At 37.2% G+C, this 20,199-nt stretch overlaps 1 protein-coding gene across 1 annotated transcript; it reads right to left on the reverse strand.

Annotated features, from left to right (window-relative positions):
- Positions 1-320: 320 nt before the first annotated feature.
- On the reverse strand, positions 321-18,653 carry ARK2 (armadillo repeat kinesin 2). The gene is made up of 19 exons (XM_047300592.2): positions 18,466-18,653; positions 16,115-16,215; positions 15,862-15,984; positions 15,482-15,667; positions 15,094-15,315; positions 14,796-14,949; positions 13,303-13,452; positions 12,994-13,082; positions 10,957-11,160; positions 5,092-5,208; positions 3,863-3,997; positions 3,647-3,775; positions 3,163-3,289; positions 3,000-3,092; positions 2,375-2,500; positions 2,107-2,232; positions 1,192-1,335; positions 910-1,038; positions 321-823 (listed from the first exon to the last, which is right to left on the reverse strand). Exons 1-19 carry the CDS (start codon positions 18,602-18,604, stop codon positions 663-665), a joined length of 2,655 nt encoding a protein of 884 aa, XP_047156548.1. The 5' UTR covers positions 18,605-18,653; the 3' UTR covers positions 321-662.
- Positions 18,654-20,199: the final 1,546 nt, after the last annotated feature.

A 20,199-nucleotide genomic window follows, 5' to 3' on the forward strand; every position in this document is an offset into this window, starting at 1 on the left:
TCATTTTATTCATAAAACATAATTAATGACATAATATATTAAGATATTATTAATAAAGTAATTTTATCAGTTTTATGTTATGTAAAAAAATAATAATAATAAATTATACTCCCCATTTATAAAAAACACGAGCGTAATTAAAAGTTTTTAAATAACATAATTAAAAGTTTTTAAATAGCACCGAAAAGAGCATATCCCTACAAAGTCTTAAACTTAGACTTATCGTTGATTAAAAAAAAGGGTTGCTGAAAAAACCCAAAGAATTTAGACTAACATTATTTGGGGATTAAAATCAAATAGAATTGTATTACATGGGCACCAGTTAGAATGATGATTTTCATTACTTACACAAATCAATAATCAATTACAAATAACAATATGGGGCAGCTCTATGGAATTTGTGGTGGTCAAAATTTGACAAACCAATGTTTAACAAATTTTCACCATCTCTCCCCTGCCCAAAAACCTCAAATTTTCCTCTCTATAGATTATACATACATTCATTCTGGTCAGTAATGGCTACATAACAAGTAGATGCTAAACCCCTGCTGCTTCACTTAACACAAAAATAGCAAGGTAAGCTACCATTCCATAACTGTGGAACTATTATCAAGTACGTGCCTCACAAGCTGTGGAACAACAATGAATGCGCAGATTCATAATTAATAATCTATACGTAGGCGCCGCAATTCAGCTTTGAATGTTGAGACAGAACTAAGAGTCCGACGAGCAAGATTCCGTATATCCTCTCGTGAACAATCTCGTGAAATTCGAACAAGCTCCCAAAGAGCACCTCCACTAACCAGGTCCTTTGCATTCACTTCTGTAATGTTTATTTTGAAACATCACATTTTAAAGTTTGCAATAATGTATTATGAAAAAGTGAAACATGACGAGAAGTCTCGTTACCATGCTGTGCCAAGTGGCAGAGTGCAAGCTCTAAGTGACGCCTGATTGGTGCAGCTTCATTATTAGCATTTTGTACTATCCATGGAAGTGCACCATCTTCTATCAAAAAAGATCTGCCACTTTTTATCCCTGTGAGAGCAGAACTATAATTGTAAGGTTTGAAGTTTTCAGTGACTTTGAGGAAGTGAAATGGTGGGAGCAAATTGACTATTTTGTCCATTTTCTATCTAACTTGAAGCTTAATGTTCTCAGTGTTGAGAATCAATAGGAGAAAAAGTAGACCTTGATTGGAAGCTCGAGACTCGCATTTTGCGAAGTTTGCAATTCCTCGTGCAACTTGGGAAAGGACGTCGGGATGTCCACATCTTACGATTCCCAGTAAAGCCTTAATACCTCCCTGGGATCTCAGAGTCATCAATATTCTATCTGAAGAACATGGAAAACAAAAATATGAAACCTACAGAAAAATACATATGGATGGAAATACAATGATTTCAAATACAAAATCTACTATAGCGTCATATGTACATATGCTTTAATGTAACAGGAACACTGAATGTAGAATTCTCAATGACATTAAGCTAGAACTGGTTTTATATATGAAAGTCAGCTAAGACAAGAAAATAGAAAAAATGCTCCTGTTATTTCCAAAATAAGTTATACAAAAGTTTCAGCTTTGTATGATTAGTGCAAGACAGATTGTATGAGGCAGCATTTGGACAAGGTTCATGTATAAAGGGGTAAATATCAGCAAGAGCAGTGCAAACTATTCAGGATTAGTTGGCATTTTTCTGAGCGTTGGCCATTACAATTTTAGAAAATCTTTGGAAAAAGATGGAGTTCACTTAAATGTGGGTTAAAGTGATTTATATTTAGATATCTTATTTGAAAATGATTTCAACATAATGATGATTGTTTGAGGAGAATAATAATCGCGAGAGCAGAAATTCATTATTCCATTCAAACCCATGTTTGACCTTATGTTCACAAAAAAAATGCCAAACAAGATGTCAATTTCTCAACCCACAAGCACATAATGTCCAAAGAAACAATTAGTAGACAATAGTGGAGATTACATCACCAACATAGTGTGATTTTAAGTAACTATCCAAATTGAATTTATCTGATGGCTAACATTATATTTTCATGCACTTATCAACATAAATAAATGACTTGCTAAAAAACAACAAATTATACCATTTCCACATAAGTTAGCAATTGCCCCAGCAACCATTCGAAGAGTTTGTGGATCTTCAGCATCAGATGCAGTCATTGATAACAGAGTAATTCCTCCTTCAGCCATAATAAGTTCTTGATTCGCTTCTGATTTAACAAAAGAAAGCAAAACAATATCAATTGTAACATTAGCTAAATGCACAACACTAATAAACTAAGGTAGTACACAAAGTGTGAAGCAAGATCCAATTGTCTATAACATGCAAAAAAATATACTAACGATATTCACCATTCATAGCAAGATTGGCAATTGCCCCAGCAGCTACTCTGCGAACAGTTTCATCCTCATATCTTCGAAGAAGCATCAGCAAGGAAGTAAGCCCCCCAGACTCAACAATTCTCTTTTGATTAGCCTCTGCATATCAGATTCAGAAAAACTACTAAAGGAAATACTACACATAAGAAAATATACATGAGCATATAACAAAACGACCAGTCTTGGTCTTCGGAATGTATGAGCAGAGAAAATGTAGAATGAAAGAATGGTCTAGTGGACAGTGAAAACAAGACGAATTTTATGGAAAACTAATACAGATGCTTTTCAGAAAGAAGTAGAATTTTCCAGATAAATTACAACCAATGATTTAAAAAAATAAATGAAGCTGCAATATATACAACTATCAGAAGACAATCAACATAAAAGAAACAGAGGGACTTTTGATTTATGAAACAATTTTCTATATACATTATTATGTTTTGTGAAAATAGGAAATGAAAACAGAAAATATTTTTCTGAAACTAAACAGACTCCTAACTCAAGTACTGTTTTTAACAATTGTAAGCATTGCCAGAAATTTTTTTTTACAGAAAGTAGATGATCAAATATAGAGCCTTAAAATGAGATTAGCTTCAACCTTCTGCAGCTAGGTTGGCTACCACTTTCACAGCATGAATTCGTACATTGGCATCATCTGACTCCAGCAACGATAAAATCTTTTGCAGTCCAACTGTTAAAATAACGAATCATTAACACCGATATGATGGAATGTTTCAGTTATAACTCAAAAGAACTCATACCTTGCTCAAAGAGAGTAGCAACAGATGACTTCTGACCATTTGCAGTGTCCTTGAATTGGGTAGGCCGGGAGGAATCCATGGCAGAAAATGTGCTCCCAGAGCTTCCATTTTCCAAACACTTTCTCATCTATAAACATAGAATTATATCATACTATACCAAAGATTCAAAGTTATGTAAAAGAACATAATGTAACATGCAGCTAGAAGCAATGGAGAGATCAAAGAATCTTTGATTTGACAACATCTACTACTTCATCAGTTCAGAATGAAATTATGTTTAGGACCTATATTTGGAGCTCTGGTTGGGTTTGTTACAAGAATTTTCTACAAAATTAAATACTGAAGAGCATTGTGCATTTTATGGCCACTTTCATTAAATCAAAGCAAACTCAATGACTCAAAGCATAGAATTACAATCCAAGTTAAAGTTTATTACTAAAGAATATGCTGAATTCTCAAATCTTAGTCAACATAAAACAAATACCTGGTCAGCTTCAAAGTTCAATTGCAATAATTGACTTCTCAATATTATTACTTCTTCTTCAAGTCTTTTTTTCTGATTAGCCTCATCCTCCAAGATGTTCCGCAGCTTTACAATTTCGGCATCTCCTGCCTAGTATACATAAAAGATTTTTAGTACAATAAAACCATTTTAGAAAGATGAAGAAACAGAAAAGCTTGCCATTTAACTGAATCTCACCTGTGTTTGTGTGTATTTCCCCAGTTGATTTTTTAGATGCTCTACCTCTTCTTCAGCTGCCTTCCTCCGACTTCTTTCAGTTTCAAGCAGTATTTTGACCTCAGTAACTTCACCTGCTGAAGATGATGCGGGCCCCTGAGCCAAAAAGGCACAAATAGCTAACTAATTAAAACAAAAAATAAAAAGATAAAAATAGTACCTCAAAGCAGCAACTATAATCGTTCAACCAGGCAATTATTAAAACTATGACATTGGGACTGATGAAGATTGATGTGTAAATTACAGTATCGAATTTACCACAAGACTGCTAAGAAAATCATAAAATAAATTATTGCTTAATATAAACATTTGTCATGAAACAACAATCCCAGAAGATTAACTTTGATAAATAAGAACACCTTAATGAATTCATATTTTATCTCCTTTTGAGATTCTATTGTGACATGTTGAGATCATACTAGTCAATCCCAGACAGCAGACAGCAACAAAAATGAGATAGCAGGATGACTTCTATTCTAATGTTTTTCTTATTGTGTGTGTGTGTCTTTGTATAAAAGAAAAACTGTAGATGAAAGAAAAAATATAAAAGAAAACATAGACCTCTCTTCAGCATGAACAAAATACACCCCGAAAGATGTTAAACAATGTTGCTAAAATTGAGAGTAATCTCGCATGCCATCATGCAGGCAGACAGCAAGCATTCTAACTAAGGCTCTAACCAAGGAATATACGTGATAGCATCAAATCCAATCTGAGTATGATAGATATCTATACCACCCGGATTGAGGGGGAATGTTGGAGATTGCCCAAACCAATCAGAATCACGGATTTTCAGAGCCTAGATCATATCCGAATTATTTGGTGTAAAGATTTTCTTTTTCCCTTTCCAATTTATACCTCATACTGTATCGAGTATGATTCAGGAAAAATATTCATATTTCCTCAAATACAAATGTTCACTCCAACCTACCAAACAATAGCATACTTGGACATAACCAAAAAATTAGGTTCATTCAACAAATACATTTAAAGAAAAAAAAAAATCAACACTTGTCCCAGAAACTTAGGACACAGCCAGCAACCAACATTAACCAAAAATGTTGAATGTGAAAACAGTAACACACGTTGATATCTCAAAAAATATGTGACCATTAACTTCTAAAATCAGGGGGACAAAAATCCACCTTCAAGATTTGCAGCGTGATAATATTATTTAAAACGGAATATACCTCTCCATTACCAGCCACAGAACTATTGCAGTCATGTCTTTCTTGATTCAAGACCAGCTTCTGCTCCAACTCCTTTACCAATTCCATGTACTCCATCTGGCATTTCAGTCTCTCTTTCTACAGGGTACAATCATACAACTCCATATAAGCATTGAGAAAACTATAGAGATGTTACCCCAAAAAGCCTAAAAATTAGCATCTTCGGTGATTTAAGTTTTCCACAAAAATAGGTGTTAGGTTCCTAATTCAAGAACCTAAGGTAAACGCACACTAAACACACCAGAAACTTCTGTATAACTCTCGTTGTATTATCTACAAACACGAATACAATGCTGGATACAGCTAGAGAGCTTAACCTCCCCCCTACAGGATTCACGCTTCCTGTACAGCTCACAAAAATAACAACCAACCCCTCTCTATTCAATTATTCACCCTTTTATACTACCCATCCCGCCTTTCTTAACTGTTATCGCAGTTAGGCTAACTAACTTCTAATTACTTCTCTTTCTCCTCTCATATACACGTAACTTCCTAACATTACCCTTCCCTTCTTCAGCACGTCTTTGTCCTCAAGGTTGAAATTAAAATCAGGATACTGATCTTGGATAGTCAACACGTCTTCCAACGTAGCCCCTTCGCTGCCACCCTCCTGCCACTGCACCAGGATCTGTTGTATTTTTTCATTCCCTTGCTGTCGTTGCCTCATCCCCAACACTGGCCAATATGTAGGACCCTCTGCTTGTAGCTCAGCTGGTAGGTCCTTTCCAACCTTCTTTGTTCCCATCGCTTTTTTAAGTTGTGACACATGAAAGACTGCATGTATACGTGCCTTTTCTGGCAGTTGTAGTCGGAATGCCACTGGGCCCACCTGCTGTAGCACCTGGAAAGGGCCAAAGTATCGAGCTGCTAGTTTAGGATGTAAACAAACTGGTATAGATGCTCGCTTATGGGGTCTAATTTTAAGATAGACCCAGTCCCCCACTTTAATGTCCACATCTCTTCTCTTCTTATTCGCTTGGCTCACCATTAAATCCTAAGCACGACTTAGGTGAAATTTTAGTTGCCTCAAAGCCTCGTCCCTTGTCATGAGATCTTGTGCGACTGCCTCTACCACTGACTCCCTGGTACAAATCTGTTCAAGGATGGAGGAGCACTTCCATAGATCGTTTCAAACGGCGTGCATCTCGCAGCTCCCTGGTAGCTGGTGTTGTACCAGTACTCAGCCCACAGTAACACTACATGCCAGTTCTTGGGCTGCTCTGAGCAAAAACATCTCAGATATCCCTCCAAAATCCGATTAATTACCTCTGTCTGTCCATCCGTGGCCGGGTGGTAAGCAGTACTCATATTGAGTTGTGTCCCCTGCATTCTAAAAAGCTCCCTCCAAAACGTACTCAAGAACAAGGGATCTCGATCACTCACAATTGAGACAAGAACCCCATGTAGCCTGACAACCTCTCGGATAAATACCTCCGCCACCGTTTTAGCCGAATAAGGATGTCTAAGTGTCATAAAATGTGCGTATTTGCTCAGCCTATCCACCACAACCAATATAGCATCATAACCTTGTGATTTAGGTAGCTTTACAATAAAATCCATGGTGATCTCCTCCCATACTGCTTGCGGTATCGATAGAGGTTGCAACAACCCTTGGGGGGAAGCTGCCATATACTTGTGCTACTGACAAATTACGCATCCTGCCACAAAATCGGTGACAGCATTCTTCATACCCTTCCAATAAAGCGATTGGGCTATCCTCCTATATGTTCTAAATACCCCAGAATGTCCTCCTGTATTCGTTACGTGAAACTCAGCCAATAATCTGGGAATCCAGGTAGATGTTTCGGATATTACAAGTCTTCCCTTGTAGTGCAGTCGGTCATTTTCTAGAGTATACGCCGCATGGCAGTCGGCATCCCTTTTATTGTCAGCTATTATCTTTTTCAACGTCTCATCTCTTTCCACCTCCTGAAAATCCTGCCAATAGGACCTGGACATCACCCGTAACTCTGCCTCCTCCATTCCTCCTTCTTCCTTCCTTGATAAAGCATCAACCACCGTATTGGAACTCCCCTTCTTATACATGATTTTGAAATCATAGCCCATCAACTTGGCTATCCAGTTTTGTTGGCGGTATGTAGTAATCCTTTGCTCCAACAGATACTTTAAACTGCGTTGATCAGTATGCACCACAAACTTCCTCCCTAGTAGATAAGGTCTCCAGTGTTGGATGGCCAACACCAACGCCATTAACTCTTTTTCGTATATTGATTTGTTCATGGAAGTCTCGGACAGTGCTTTGCTAAAAAACGCAATGGGTTTCTTGCTTTCAGTGAGTACAGCTCCTATTCCCCCTCCTGAGGCATCGCATTCAACGTGGAACTCCTGATTAAAATCAAGCAAAGTTAAAACCGGCGCTGTAGTGACCGCCTTCTTCAGTTCTGCCATGGCGTGACTGGCTTGCTCTGCCCATAAAAATTTGCCTTTCTTTAACAACTCCGTCAAAGGCTTAGCTATTTTTCCATATCCCCTCACAAACCTCCTGTAATACCCCGTTAAACCCAAGAATCCCCTTAATGCTTTCAGAGTCTTCGGTTCTTCCCATTCTACCACGGCCTTAACTTTGTCCCCATCCATTTCAACTCCTGCTTCTGAAATTTGATGCCCCAAGTACGCTATCTTCTTTTTCCCAAATTCACATTTCTTTTTGTTAGCTATACAGTCACTTCCTTCTAATACTTCCAACACCAGATTTACATGTCCAAGGTGCTCCTCCCAGCTGGCACTATAAACTAAAATATCATCGAAGAAGACCAATACAAATTTTCGTAAGTACCTTTGTAACAGTTCATTCATCGCATTCTAGAACGTTGACCGTGCATTCGTGAGACCGAGGGCATCACGAGGAACTCGTAGTGGCCCTGGTGAGTCCTAAATTCCGTTTTGTGTATGTCTTCTTCCCCATTCTGATCTGGTGATAGCCGCTTTTAAGGTCGATCTTTGAAAAATATGCAGCCCCTCTCAACTCGTCCAGGAGCTCTTCGATGACAGGGATGGGAAATTTGTTCAGAATAGTCGCTCAGTTTAACGCCCGATAGTCCACGCAAAAACGCCAGCTTTTATCTTTCTTCTGTACCAGTATCACCGGACTGGAATATGGACTCGAACTGGGCCGTATTATTCCCGCTCGCAGCATGTCAGCCACTTGCCTCTCAATTTCTCCTTTTAACAGATGTGGGTAACGATAGGGGCGGACGTTCACTGGGTTTTCTCCTTCTTTTAATGGTATCCGGTGCACCAAGTCTCGAGTCGGTGGTAACCCCTGCACTTCTCGAAAAACATGGTAGTGCTTCTGCAGAAGCGTCCCCATCTCTTCCCTCGGTGCTTCTGTCAAATCCACCTCTTCTTCCCGGTCCAACTCATCCTCCACTCGGCCCAACTCCCAAATAATCAGCCATGACTCAGCATCTGTCATTTTCAACAAAGCGTGTGGCTCCACCAGCTGTCGGGTTAGAGCAGGATCTCCTTGTATCACCACCCTTTTATCCCCCGTGCAATACCCCATGGTCATTGCCCTCCAATTTAACACTACTTCACCCAATTTTTCTAACCACTCCACCCCCAATATAGCATCGACTCCGCCTAACTCAAAGAGATGGAACTTCTCTTCAACCTCGGCCTCTCCCAGAACAACGACGACTCTCTCACAGCAACCCCTCGTTATCTTTCTCTGTCCATCCCCTAGACTTACAGTATACGGGGCCGAATCTGTAATGGTTAGTTCCAACTCCTCCACCAACCTCCGATTAATGAAATTGTGGCTGGCCCCGCAATCAATGAGGACCAACACCTCCCGGTCTCCGATCTTCCCCTTCACCTTCATTGTTCGAGGTTGAGTTAACCCTCCGCTGAGCATGCAGATAATTCCATCGGTTTGACTTCTTGATCGGTTTCATCATCGCCGCCGTCCTCCTCATCCTCCGCCAGCAACAAAACTCTCAAGCTCCCTTCGGAACAACGATGGCCCGGCGCAAAAGGACCCCAACATCGGAAACAGCGTCCTTCTTCCCTCCTCTTCAGATATTCGGGGTAAGGTAAGTTGTGCATCGTTCGCGCTCTGTTATCACCACCTCCGAAGGTACTTCCCCTTACATTACCACTTGTCGCCCCCCCTTCTCGCCAGTTCGCGCCACTGATCTCCGTCCCCTCCGGCCGATTCACTGATGACCGATCGGCATCTCCTCGAACGACCGCCGACGAAACCCGCATACTCGTGGTGTTCGGCCTAAAGCCATTCCACACCCCTCCTCGCGCTTTGAACATTGCATCCTCCACGTCCCGTGCAATTCTCACCGCCACAATGAATTCTTGGAGGTCTTGGATACGAACCTGTCCCTTAACGTCCTCTCGTAAACCCACGAGAAAAAAACCCCAATACTAACTCTTCCGCCAATCCATGGGTTTGGCCCAGCAAGATTTTGAAATTTCTGACGTATTCCTCCACTGTTCCCTCCTGTCGTAGCGTCGCCATCTGTTCGAACACGGTTCCTCTGAAACCTCCTCCAAACCGATTCAACAATGCCAACTTCAAACCAGTCCACGTACGATCGGTTGCTTTATCTTTCCAGACCTTAAACCAATAACTCGCACTACCTTCCATGCTAATGTAGGCAAGTTCCACCTTGTCCTCCTCCGCTACCTTTTGGATGGAAGAAACGTTCTGCCCGATTAATCCAACTGTGCGGCTCCATTCCCTCAAACGCTACCTTTTGGATGGAAGCTACCTTGATCACGTCTCTCTTGATTATCGTTCACTGAATTACTGCTTCCCCCAGACCTTCCATCTTGATTGTTCGCTCCTCCTCCCATGAGCCGCATCATCTGCTGCAAGTCCCGTCGTATCGCAGCAGTTTCCGCCTTAACCCCTTCTACAGTAATTTCAAGGGTCTCCAACCTTCCCTCCGTTTTGCTCTCCATCTCCGTCAACCCCTTTCTCGATCCGACAGGTCGGACCAAATGTTAGGCTCCTAATTCAAGAACCTAAGGTAAACGTACACTAAACACACCAGAAACTTCTGTATAACTCTCGTTGTATTATCTACAAACACGAATACAATGCCTGGATACAGCTAGAGAGCTTAACCTCCCCCTACAGAAGTCACGCTTCCTGTACAGCTCACAAAAATAACAACCAACCCCTCTCTATTCAATTATTCACCCTTTTATACTACCCATCCCGCCTTTCCTAACTGTTATCGCAGTTAGGCTAACTACCTTCTAATTACTTCTCTTTCTCCTCTCATATACACGTAACTTCCTAACAATAGGGCATAATGGTTTTGCACGATGTCTAATACTTAATTAAGAATACAAAGCAAAGATATAGAGACAGCCCAAAAAGGCATAAAAAAACATTTGATAGCAAACTGATCAAAAAGTCACACTATATCCATCCTAAAATCTGACATACAAAAGCACACAATCTTCATAAAAGTACTCCAGCCACACAGATTGATCATTTTTTAACCTCAACACTCAATCTGAGACATTTTTAAGAAATAACACTTCACAGAATCCATACTTCCTCAACAAGACATCAATCCAGCATAACTAAGGCATAGCCCAGAATTACTAGACTGTCTTTACGTTCTGTTCACAAGATGAGCTAGAACAATACCATCAATTAGAAAAGTTAAATTAATAATAATGATCCTCCATCACATACTTTAACAATATGTAAACCCTAGGTTATTAGTATACAGCATTATGTATACAACTACAAAACAGTTCAAAACCACAAGACTTTGGCTTAAAAATTTAATGTAATTTGTAGTCAAGATCCTTCATATGGGTCATATGACAAACCTCCAATGCATCTGCAAAGTTCCTCTCCACCTCGGCAATTCGACATTGGGCCTCCAAATTTATTTTCTCAACTTCATCCTCAAAAGCTTTCTGCTGCCTTTCATTTTCTGCAATAAGCTTATCTAATTGTACCTCAAGCTTTCGAGACAAGCTTTTATAATCAAATTCCTCCTTTATTTTCAACATATTCTCAACTTTCATAGCCTGATGAAACAAAAATGTGTTATTTTTGTCACAAAAACAGAAAACCATATCAATTTTCACCAAAAAGAATTCATTTTAAATGATAATGACGATGATGATAAAATTATCATAATGAAATATGATTTGCATTTTGATCAGTGGTATGCCACTGCAACAGTCCAGCATTACTTGCCAGCCCTAGAAATTATTTTTTTACAGTTGAGTACTATGCTTCTTTCGGTCTTCTCTATTCTTGAATTTGGAGATGGTTCCCATATCAAAATTTGGGATGACACTAGTTAGAAACTCACATCAACTAGAGATATTGTTAAGTTATAGTATATAAATGGGTACAAACTTCACTTTACAGGCTTGTTTTATAACATTATTGGGTTTGGCCTAATTCAATTTCTAAGATGGAATTGGGCTCTAACCCAATAAGGTCTGCTAGGCCTATTGTTCCATCCACAATCAAGGTGTTGTCAAACCACAAAAAATATGGTCCAAGATTCCACATGTCCAGTCCCTGATGTGAGGGTTTGACAGAAATTTCACATCGACTAGAAATAAGGTCAAGTAATAACATATACAAGTGAAAACCTAACATTACAACCCCAATTTTGTAAGATTGAATTAGGCCTAAATTCACTTTCAAAAACCACCTATCTGTGAGATGTTCCTTTTTCTGAAACGCTTCATAGACTTTATCTTCTTTCCAATCAGCAGTCTCCTTTAATCCAGTTTTGTTCATCTTCTGAATCTACTGCTGTTTCTAGAAATTTTATGTTTCTCAGAAATTTGAATAATAGGGAATTCTCTGATTGACAATCTCTTCTAACCTTGTTATATTCTATCCACATCTATTCAAACTTAGACCAGAGGATTAGGTCACTTGACACTCCAGATGTTTTCCATGTAAATCCTACCATCCATTTTCTCACTTCATCCAGCAGTGTAGCTCCTTCCTTAGGAAATCAATCACTATCTCAAAGGTTAAACCATTTGCATATGGACTGGCGTTCTCGAACTGAATTACTTCATTGTCAAGGATTTACTTCAAATTTGAAGACCTCTAACTGCTTTCTTCCTCTATTTTTGTGCTACGTGCAGATTGAGTTTTCAAAATGTTTTTTCACTTACTATCTCCAAGGATCTCCATAAGCTCTTGTGGATTAATTTTAGAAGTTTTGACACTAATAGAGATTATAAAAGGCTTTGACATTGTGCTGAATTTGGAGTTGTTTGGTGTATTCTGTTGGAAAGAAAAGCTAGAATTTTCACTGGTCAATTGATACATTAGAAGATCTTTTTGTGTAGTGTATTGCATTTAGCTGCTGTGTTATGCTTAAGGACATGTGGTTATTCTTTAGTAGATCTTCAGAGATGGTATGCAGCAGCACGTTTTGTGTTCTTAATTATTAACTTTTGTTCTTAGAATAATTTATCGAGTTACCCCCTTAAATTTGAACCTCCTATCTCTCAATAAATTATTTGCTTATAATGATGATCATGATAACTAAGGTCACAAATTGGCTCTACTAACAAAAGAGTAAAATAAGATGCCAGCAAGTGTAGTTAATAAATGGCACAAGGACGCACAGTTGAATCTAAGGGCATTAAATTAAGAAATTCTGCCAGTATTATTAACATTTGATGCTAGAAATCTCCAACAGTGATTTTTCAAAACAAATTCCAACACTAACATCAAAATAATAGAAATATAGCATACAGTCGATGCACAACGAAACAGATCTCAAGGAGAATAAATTTTATAAAAATCTAAGTATGATATTTAGTTCATATAGAATGAATGACTACATATATGGAAGTATAAATCTAAGTGAAGAAACTGACCCTCTGGCCAAACAATATGGTACTAGAAGTCTCTCCTCGATGACGTGGTGATGGGCCAATAGTCACAATCAATGAAGTCCTAGCTGTGCCTGCAGATTATCAGAAAGCAAGTAGAAAGAGTGTCCAAGAAGACTATTGGCATCTAGTACAAATACTAAGACAAAGATACCATAAATATGTCCATCAAGAATTAAGAAAATAGTTTTGTAAACCATAAATGACATCACACTCAATTTTTTGATCTTGTCAAGTTGAAGATCAGAAGGATATGATACTAAGATATCTAAACAACAAATTATGGCCTCTTACCACCAAAAGAGTCTCGAAGCATTCTGGTAAGCTTTGAATCACGAAATGGAACATGAGCATTGTTCTCTGCTAGAGCATTAATACATTTTCCCAATGAACTAAGTGAAAGATTGATAGATTTAGCTTCCTCTAGCATGTGCCCTTCACTTCCTGATGGGAAAAAGGGTTAAAAATCCAAAGTTTCAGCACATATCAACATAATAACAGAAGCTACAAAGGTAAGGCAAGGACTATCACTAAATGAACATACAAATTTCAATTCAAAGGCCCAGGAAACAGGGAATGTTGGAGCTTCTTTGGTTTGAGGAAAGGTTTGTATTTTCATTTTCTGTTTCCTTTTAATTAAAAAATGTCATTTTATTTTCATTGTTTCCTATTTTCAAATTTTGTATATAAAATAGTAAGAGCAAGAAAAATAATATATTTTTCACTATTACCTAGACAAGTATTTGAAAACAAAAATGAAAACGAGACACTTTTGTAATTAAAAGTGAAATAAAAAATTAAAACAAAAAAACAATTTCTCAAAGCAAACAGACCCTTAAAGGGTAATGGCTATTTTACAATTTGTATTTTCAATTAATATGCTTTTACTAATACTTACAAAAATATCACACTGTTTTCATTTATCCCTATTTTCAAAATTTTGTGAAAGAAATAGATAAAACATTCCTTCACAAAATCTTAAAAACAACAAACAGTATATAACTAACGGTTGTTTCCAACTTTTCCTCCACAAGAATGTTGATACCAGAATAAAAAGAAAATATGGTGACACTTTTCTAATATATCTCTATTATAATTCAGGATGCTGGCAGAAAGCAACTGGCAAAAAACTATCACATCATATATTTTATACTATTTATGACATATTATTTATTATAATAATTATATCAATATAAACACATGCGGTATACATATAGTGTGATATTAATATAATATTATCTAAAATATTACTATTTAAAGCCTGAAAAAAAAAATAAACAGTCACAACAAAAAAATATGTTATTGTTTATATAACAGGTTTTTTGTAGTTATTTTATTATTATACATATTATAATTGAAAAAATAATCAAACAAAACATTTTCTCATGCATTTTCCCAACCATTTCAATATTTTCACATGCACTTTTCGTGTTATTTCAATTATTTTTTAGCCATTTTAGCTTGCCCATTTGATTGAATTGTTTTCAACCATTTTCATCATTGTTCCCGCCTATTTGCATGTTTTCCCACTAACTTGAATTATTCTCTCCTGACCCCATTTTATTTCACACTCATCTGGGGATATTTTTGGGCCATTTGAAACTCTTTCACATAGTTTTTCTTCCTGCTCATTTGAATGACTTTTCCTCCCATTTTCCAGTATTCTGCATGCATGCAAACACAACAAATGCTTCATGGCGAAGCCACTTTCAGACAATTTCACAAGAAAAATTCATTTATGGCACCCATATTTACACATAGAGACAGCTTTTAAGTTCAGCACAAACCTGACTTGTGGACACGTTCTGAACCTGCCAAGTCTACCACAACCAACTTGCTCTTCCGAACAAGTGGTTTTGAAGGTTTAGTCAAATGAGAGGCATCGCCATTTTGACTGGATACAATATCTTCACTTTCCAAGACAGACCTCTTAATATGAACCTGTGAGAAACAATAAATTTATCAAGATTGGATATTATTTTTAAGAAACAAAAAGCAGTAACTAAGTAGTTTCCTTGATTTGCGACCTTTGGAATCAAAGATAAAGAAAATAAAAGGTAATCCAAACAGGGAATATTCTATCACCATCAGAATAGCATGACTGCGAGAAGATTCAGTATTCAATTTTGTGTTAGCAGCAATTCTATTAGCTTCCCCTACTCTTAACAGCTCCAGAAAACTATGTTGGTCTGTGATTTCTACAAGAGTTGCCCCAGGCATAGATACATCACCACTTCTTGGATCCTCCACTATAGGAATATTATCATTTACTGGATTAAGCAAGTCCTGGAGAGTCTCCATGTAAAGCTACACATTTTTTGCAGACAAAATATGAGTAAAATGGCCTAGAATGCTTATAATACAAAACAAAGAACACTTTCTTGATCAAACAAAATGAAACACAACACAATGGCCACTAGAAGATAAAAGTAATAATGATGCGAAAAGCAGTAATGCACACGTAAGTATCAACCTGCAGATACGAGACTGTTACAGAATCAGTATTGGGTGACAAGTCAGCAAAAATATCCTCCATGGAACGGACCATGATACCACGATCAGAAGTGTCAACTTCCCCAAGTCGTCCAAGTGTAAAAGTTTTCCCAGTTCCAGTTTGACCATAAGCCATCACAGTCCCATTATAACCATCAAGAACACTCTACAAACCAGACATCAAAAACGTGTTAACCTATAGAGTATTGAAGAAATATGGCAATGGATAGAATCCATTAACAATTAAACCAAGGAATGATGTCATCAAATCATAAAACATTAACATTAAGCAAAACTAGATAGGGATATCTCAGTAAAGGATGTTCACGAACAATTAGGATATGCACCAGTACAACAGACCTCCACAACTGGCTTAGCCACAACTTCATAGACACGTTTCTGTGATGCAAATTCAGTAAGCACCTCATCAAACTCATATGTGTCAGAATCCCAATTGTTTCTACGAAGTTTCAGTCTTTTAAGCTGAAGGACAGTAAAAACACAAAAGGCTTACATTAAACAAGATTCGTACATAAAAAAATCCAAGATATCTATAAAGCAAAGAAAAACCTAACATCTACAATTAATAGTAAATTAAATAGAACGAATGTACCTCTGGTTGTAATTCAACACAGTCAGCAAAATCAGCATCAGCCATCATTTCTTCAGCATTTCGTGGTCTCAATCTTACAGCCACCCGAACTCTTCCAAGCACTGTTCAAAGAAATGATAACATGACAAGTGTAGTATAGCAATACCACCATACCAGATAGAAAATTAGAGGGAAAATTTTTTAATAACCATCTTGTTTTCAAGCATTAGCTTTCACTCAAAATATAAAAAAGTACAAGTATAACAATGCAGCCAAGAAACTAAACTTCTAGTCCCTATCTAGAATTCAAGAATTACTGGTGACCATAAAGGGGCCCTTAAACACTACACCCTCCTCATACAATGAGCTGTTTTGTAGCCTTTTTCACCATTGTTAATACCAAAAATCTTCTTAGGAACCTCCAATTAAAGTAAAGGGTCTACCCTGAATTGTATTATTTTCCAGGATTTTAAGAGTGGTTTCTCCTCTACATCAAACTACCAAAACCTAGTTGATCCTCTCCCAACCTCTACAATGCTGCCAGGAAACTAAACTTCTAGTCTCTATCTAGAATTCAAGAATTACTGGTGGCCATAAAGGGGCCCTTAAACACTACACCCTCCTCATACAATGAGCTGTTTTGCAGCCTTTTTCACTATTGTTAATACCAAAATTCTTCTTAGGAACTTCCATTTAAAGTAAAGGGTCTACCCTGAATTGTATTATTTTCCAGGATTTTAAGAGTGGTTTCTCCTCTACATCAAACGGTACCAACACCTAGTTGATCCTCTCCCAACCTCTACAATGCTGCCAGGAAACTAAACTTCTAGTCCCTATCTAGAACTCAAGAATTACTGGTGACCATAAAAGGGCCCTTAAACACTACACCCTCCTCATACAATGAGCTGTTTTGTATCCTTTTTCACTGTTGTTAATACCAAAAATCTTCTTAGGAACTTCCATTTAAAGTAAAGGGTCTGCCCTGAAATTGTATTATTTTCCAGGATTTTAAGAGTGGTTTCTCCTCTACATCAAACGGTACCAAAACGTAGTTGATCCTCTCCCAACTACGAAAGGAGTACTCCAAACCTTCATTCAGCCAGTCTCATATCATATACGCATGGAACAGGAAAACCCTATTAAAGTATAGGCTGCCACCCAACATCAATAAGGCTTTAAGGAGTGGATTCTTCTCTTCACTACAACAGCAAGTTCCAGACAAGCTGAACATAACCACAAGATGCTACTTTGGGACTAGCCTTCCAAGAAATGAAAATGACCTATGTCATCTGGGTCTGGATATTAGGATTTCAAATTAATTGGGATTGTGACATTCAAACCCATATTTTCCCTATAATAACTGCGACAATCCACCCCTAACCCACTAATATACAACCTTTGAGACTGAATTAGACCCCACCTGTTCTCCATTCTAATACAAAGGTTGCAGCTAAGAAAATTGTCACTTATTACCATAAGAATTGAAAAACTGTAACACATTAGAAACATTTGCTAGAGTGTAGAAACTCTACTTATAAACCTTCTACAACATAATGCAGAACATTAGAAGGAGATAAGAAATGGGAGGATGATTCATTATCCTCAAAAGCAACAAAGCACAGAAGACAGCAAGGAACCGATGCAAGTAAAGATCAAGAACAACCACGCAAGCTAATAATCAAGAACCAAACACCCCAAAAGAGAAAAGAAGAGGCACCCAAACCAAACAAACAGGTTATTATAGAATGAAAACCTAAAAGAAACACTTCGTACCACTCCTTTAAACCGCTTTCCCACACACAAAAACATCACCAATCAAAAGCAAGCAAACACTTTAACGACCAATACAAAGTCTGCACTCGCATCTTCACCCCAAGCTCAAACCACACAGCATATCCAAATTCCAGATCTAAAATACACGCGAAGTGGATCATTAACTAAACAATGTCCACCCTCCAGAGAAAAACAACTAAACGGTTGGTCCTACCACATCCAAAGCTTTCTTCTACTCCATCTAACCAACTAAAAGTTTAAATTTCCAAAAAAACAGATATTCCACACATTGAAGACCAGAACATAAACACCGAAAGTCCAAGCAATGAGTGTTCATAAAAATATGAACAAAACGAGACGTATCTTAAGCAATCGCTCCCCGAAGTAACGAACTCTCATAATTGTAGGCCATACGAAAAGTCACAATCATAATCATCCACAAATAGAGAAGGAGCGCACTTCATCATTGCGACCTAAACGCGGTTACCAGTCAGTTAGAGCTTCATTACACTCTCTCCACCTACCACACATCTACACTCGCAAATTCAAACACAGACTCTCTATGTTTGTAAGAGTCTAGGGTTGGGAAAAGGACTGACCGGCGTCTGCATTTCTGGCGGCGGGGTTGGCGCGGCGAAGGGCGGATCCCGGCGAGGGGGAGGAGGGGCGGGGGCGGGGCTTGAGAGGGCGATCGAACTTGGCACTTCCTCTTTGGACGCCGTTTCGGTTCGACGCCATGGAGAAGACGGTGGTGAGTGAATGAGGTAGCGGTTTCGGAAACACGAAGCGAAGCAAGGAAGAGAAGTGAATGAAGAAGTCATGGTGGGGCCCACGTGTGAAATGTGGGGTAGGTGGTTCGTTGTGGGGCCCACCCTGACTTGGATCGTGCCTTGATAAGGAAAGAGAAAGAGATAGTGTTACTGTTGCGTGCGTCCGTGTCTTGTCTTCCCTCCCTCTTCAATTTTATTTTAAATTATTCAAAATGAAACTGCTGTAATAATTATATTTTTATTATTACATTTTACCACATCCTTACCTTAACTATTTTACAATTTAAATAATTATTTACCAAGAATTATTTTGAATAAAAAATGCAAGTAGCTAATGATTATGTCCTTTTTTAATTAACTAATACCCTGTGTATTATTATTGCCATGTACTTGTAGGCCTACCGAAAATAAAGATAATGCAAATATTTTTATACCCTAATTATAAACCATATTAAGTGGAAGTGTTTTAATTTGCATTTAAGAGTATTAATTAGTGGTGATATATTATGCAAATGATAGAGTCGTTATGGTTTATAAGATTTTGTTGTTCATAACTAAGCATAAGTTTGACTTTGTAGTGTATTAATTAGAGAGGTGTATGTAGCAGAACCAAAAAACATATTTAAGAAATTGTGAGAATGTGATTGACACATTCCTATTGAAAGGTTTGTGAAATGTTGTTTGGTGAGAGTTTGATTGGTACGGAGTCGAAGGAAAACAAAGATGTCATGTTACAACTTACAACTCACGCACCGTGAAGTGTCTGCAGGTTGCTGTTCAACGTTATGGTAGGAATTCAAATAATGTAATGTTGAATATGCACCCTAAAATAGTTGCAAGAGAGAACGTAAAGAGGAGAGAAACTAAGATAAATTAAATGGTAACTATTACAATGTAATAAAAAATAGACGGAGCAAATATATTTTTAATTTTTAAATTATGGTTCGAAATTTGATTTTATTTTTGTTCAAATTCTGATAATGTTTAATTTTAAATTTTATAAATGAATGGATATAGTTATTGTTACAAACTATGACATGATAAATTTATTAACATGTTAAAGGATGCTGAGATCAATACACATGTGTAAACACATAAACATATATATGATAATGTTTTTAGTCAAGTCAACAAATCTATAATACCATTTAGTGATTATTATATTTTAATTAGTTTACAATCAAATACTATCAAAATTTAAAATAGAGAAAAAAATTCAATTTTATACTATAATTTAGGAACTAAAAGTTTCTTTAATCCAAAATAAACACTAACCAATTTTTATTACATATATGTATTATTTTATTTTCACATATTAGATTAATCCGACATAACTAATATATTACGTGTTTTTATGGTAAAATAATTTACAATGTCTTAAAAATAGAAAATAAATTTTAATGTATTTAAATTTTTCAATTTTATATATATCTATAAATAAAATTTTGGACATTTTTAAAATATTTATTGAAGATATATCCTTAGGTGCGTGATAACATTGCATTGAAGGTGCATACTATACCTAATTTGTTAAAAGCGTGATGTACTTTCTATATATTCAAA

Source organism: Vigna umbellata, chromosome 3, assembly GCF_029865625.1.
Source record: "Vigna umbellata cultivar VRB3 chromosome 3, Vumbellata_1.0, whole genome shotgun sequence".
NCBI lineage: Eukaryota > Viridiplantae > Streptophyta > Magnoliopsida > Fabales > Fabaceae > Vigna > Vigna umbellata.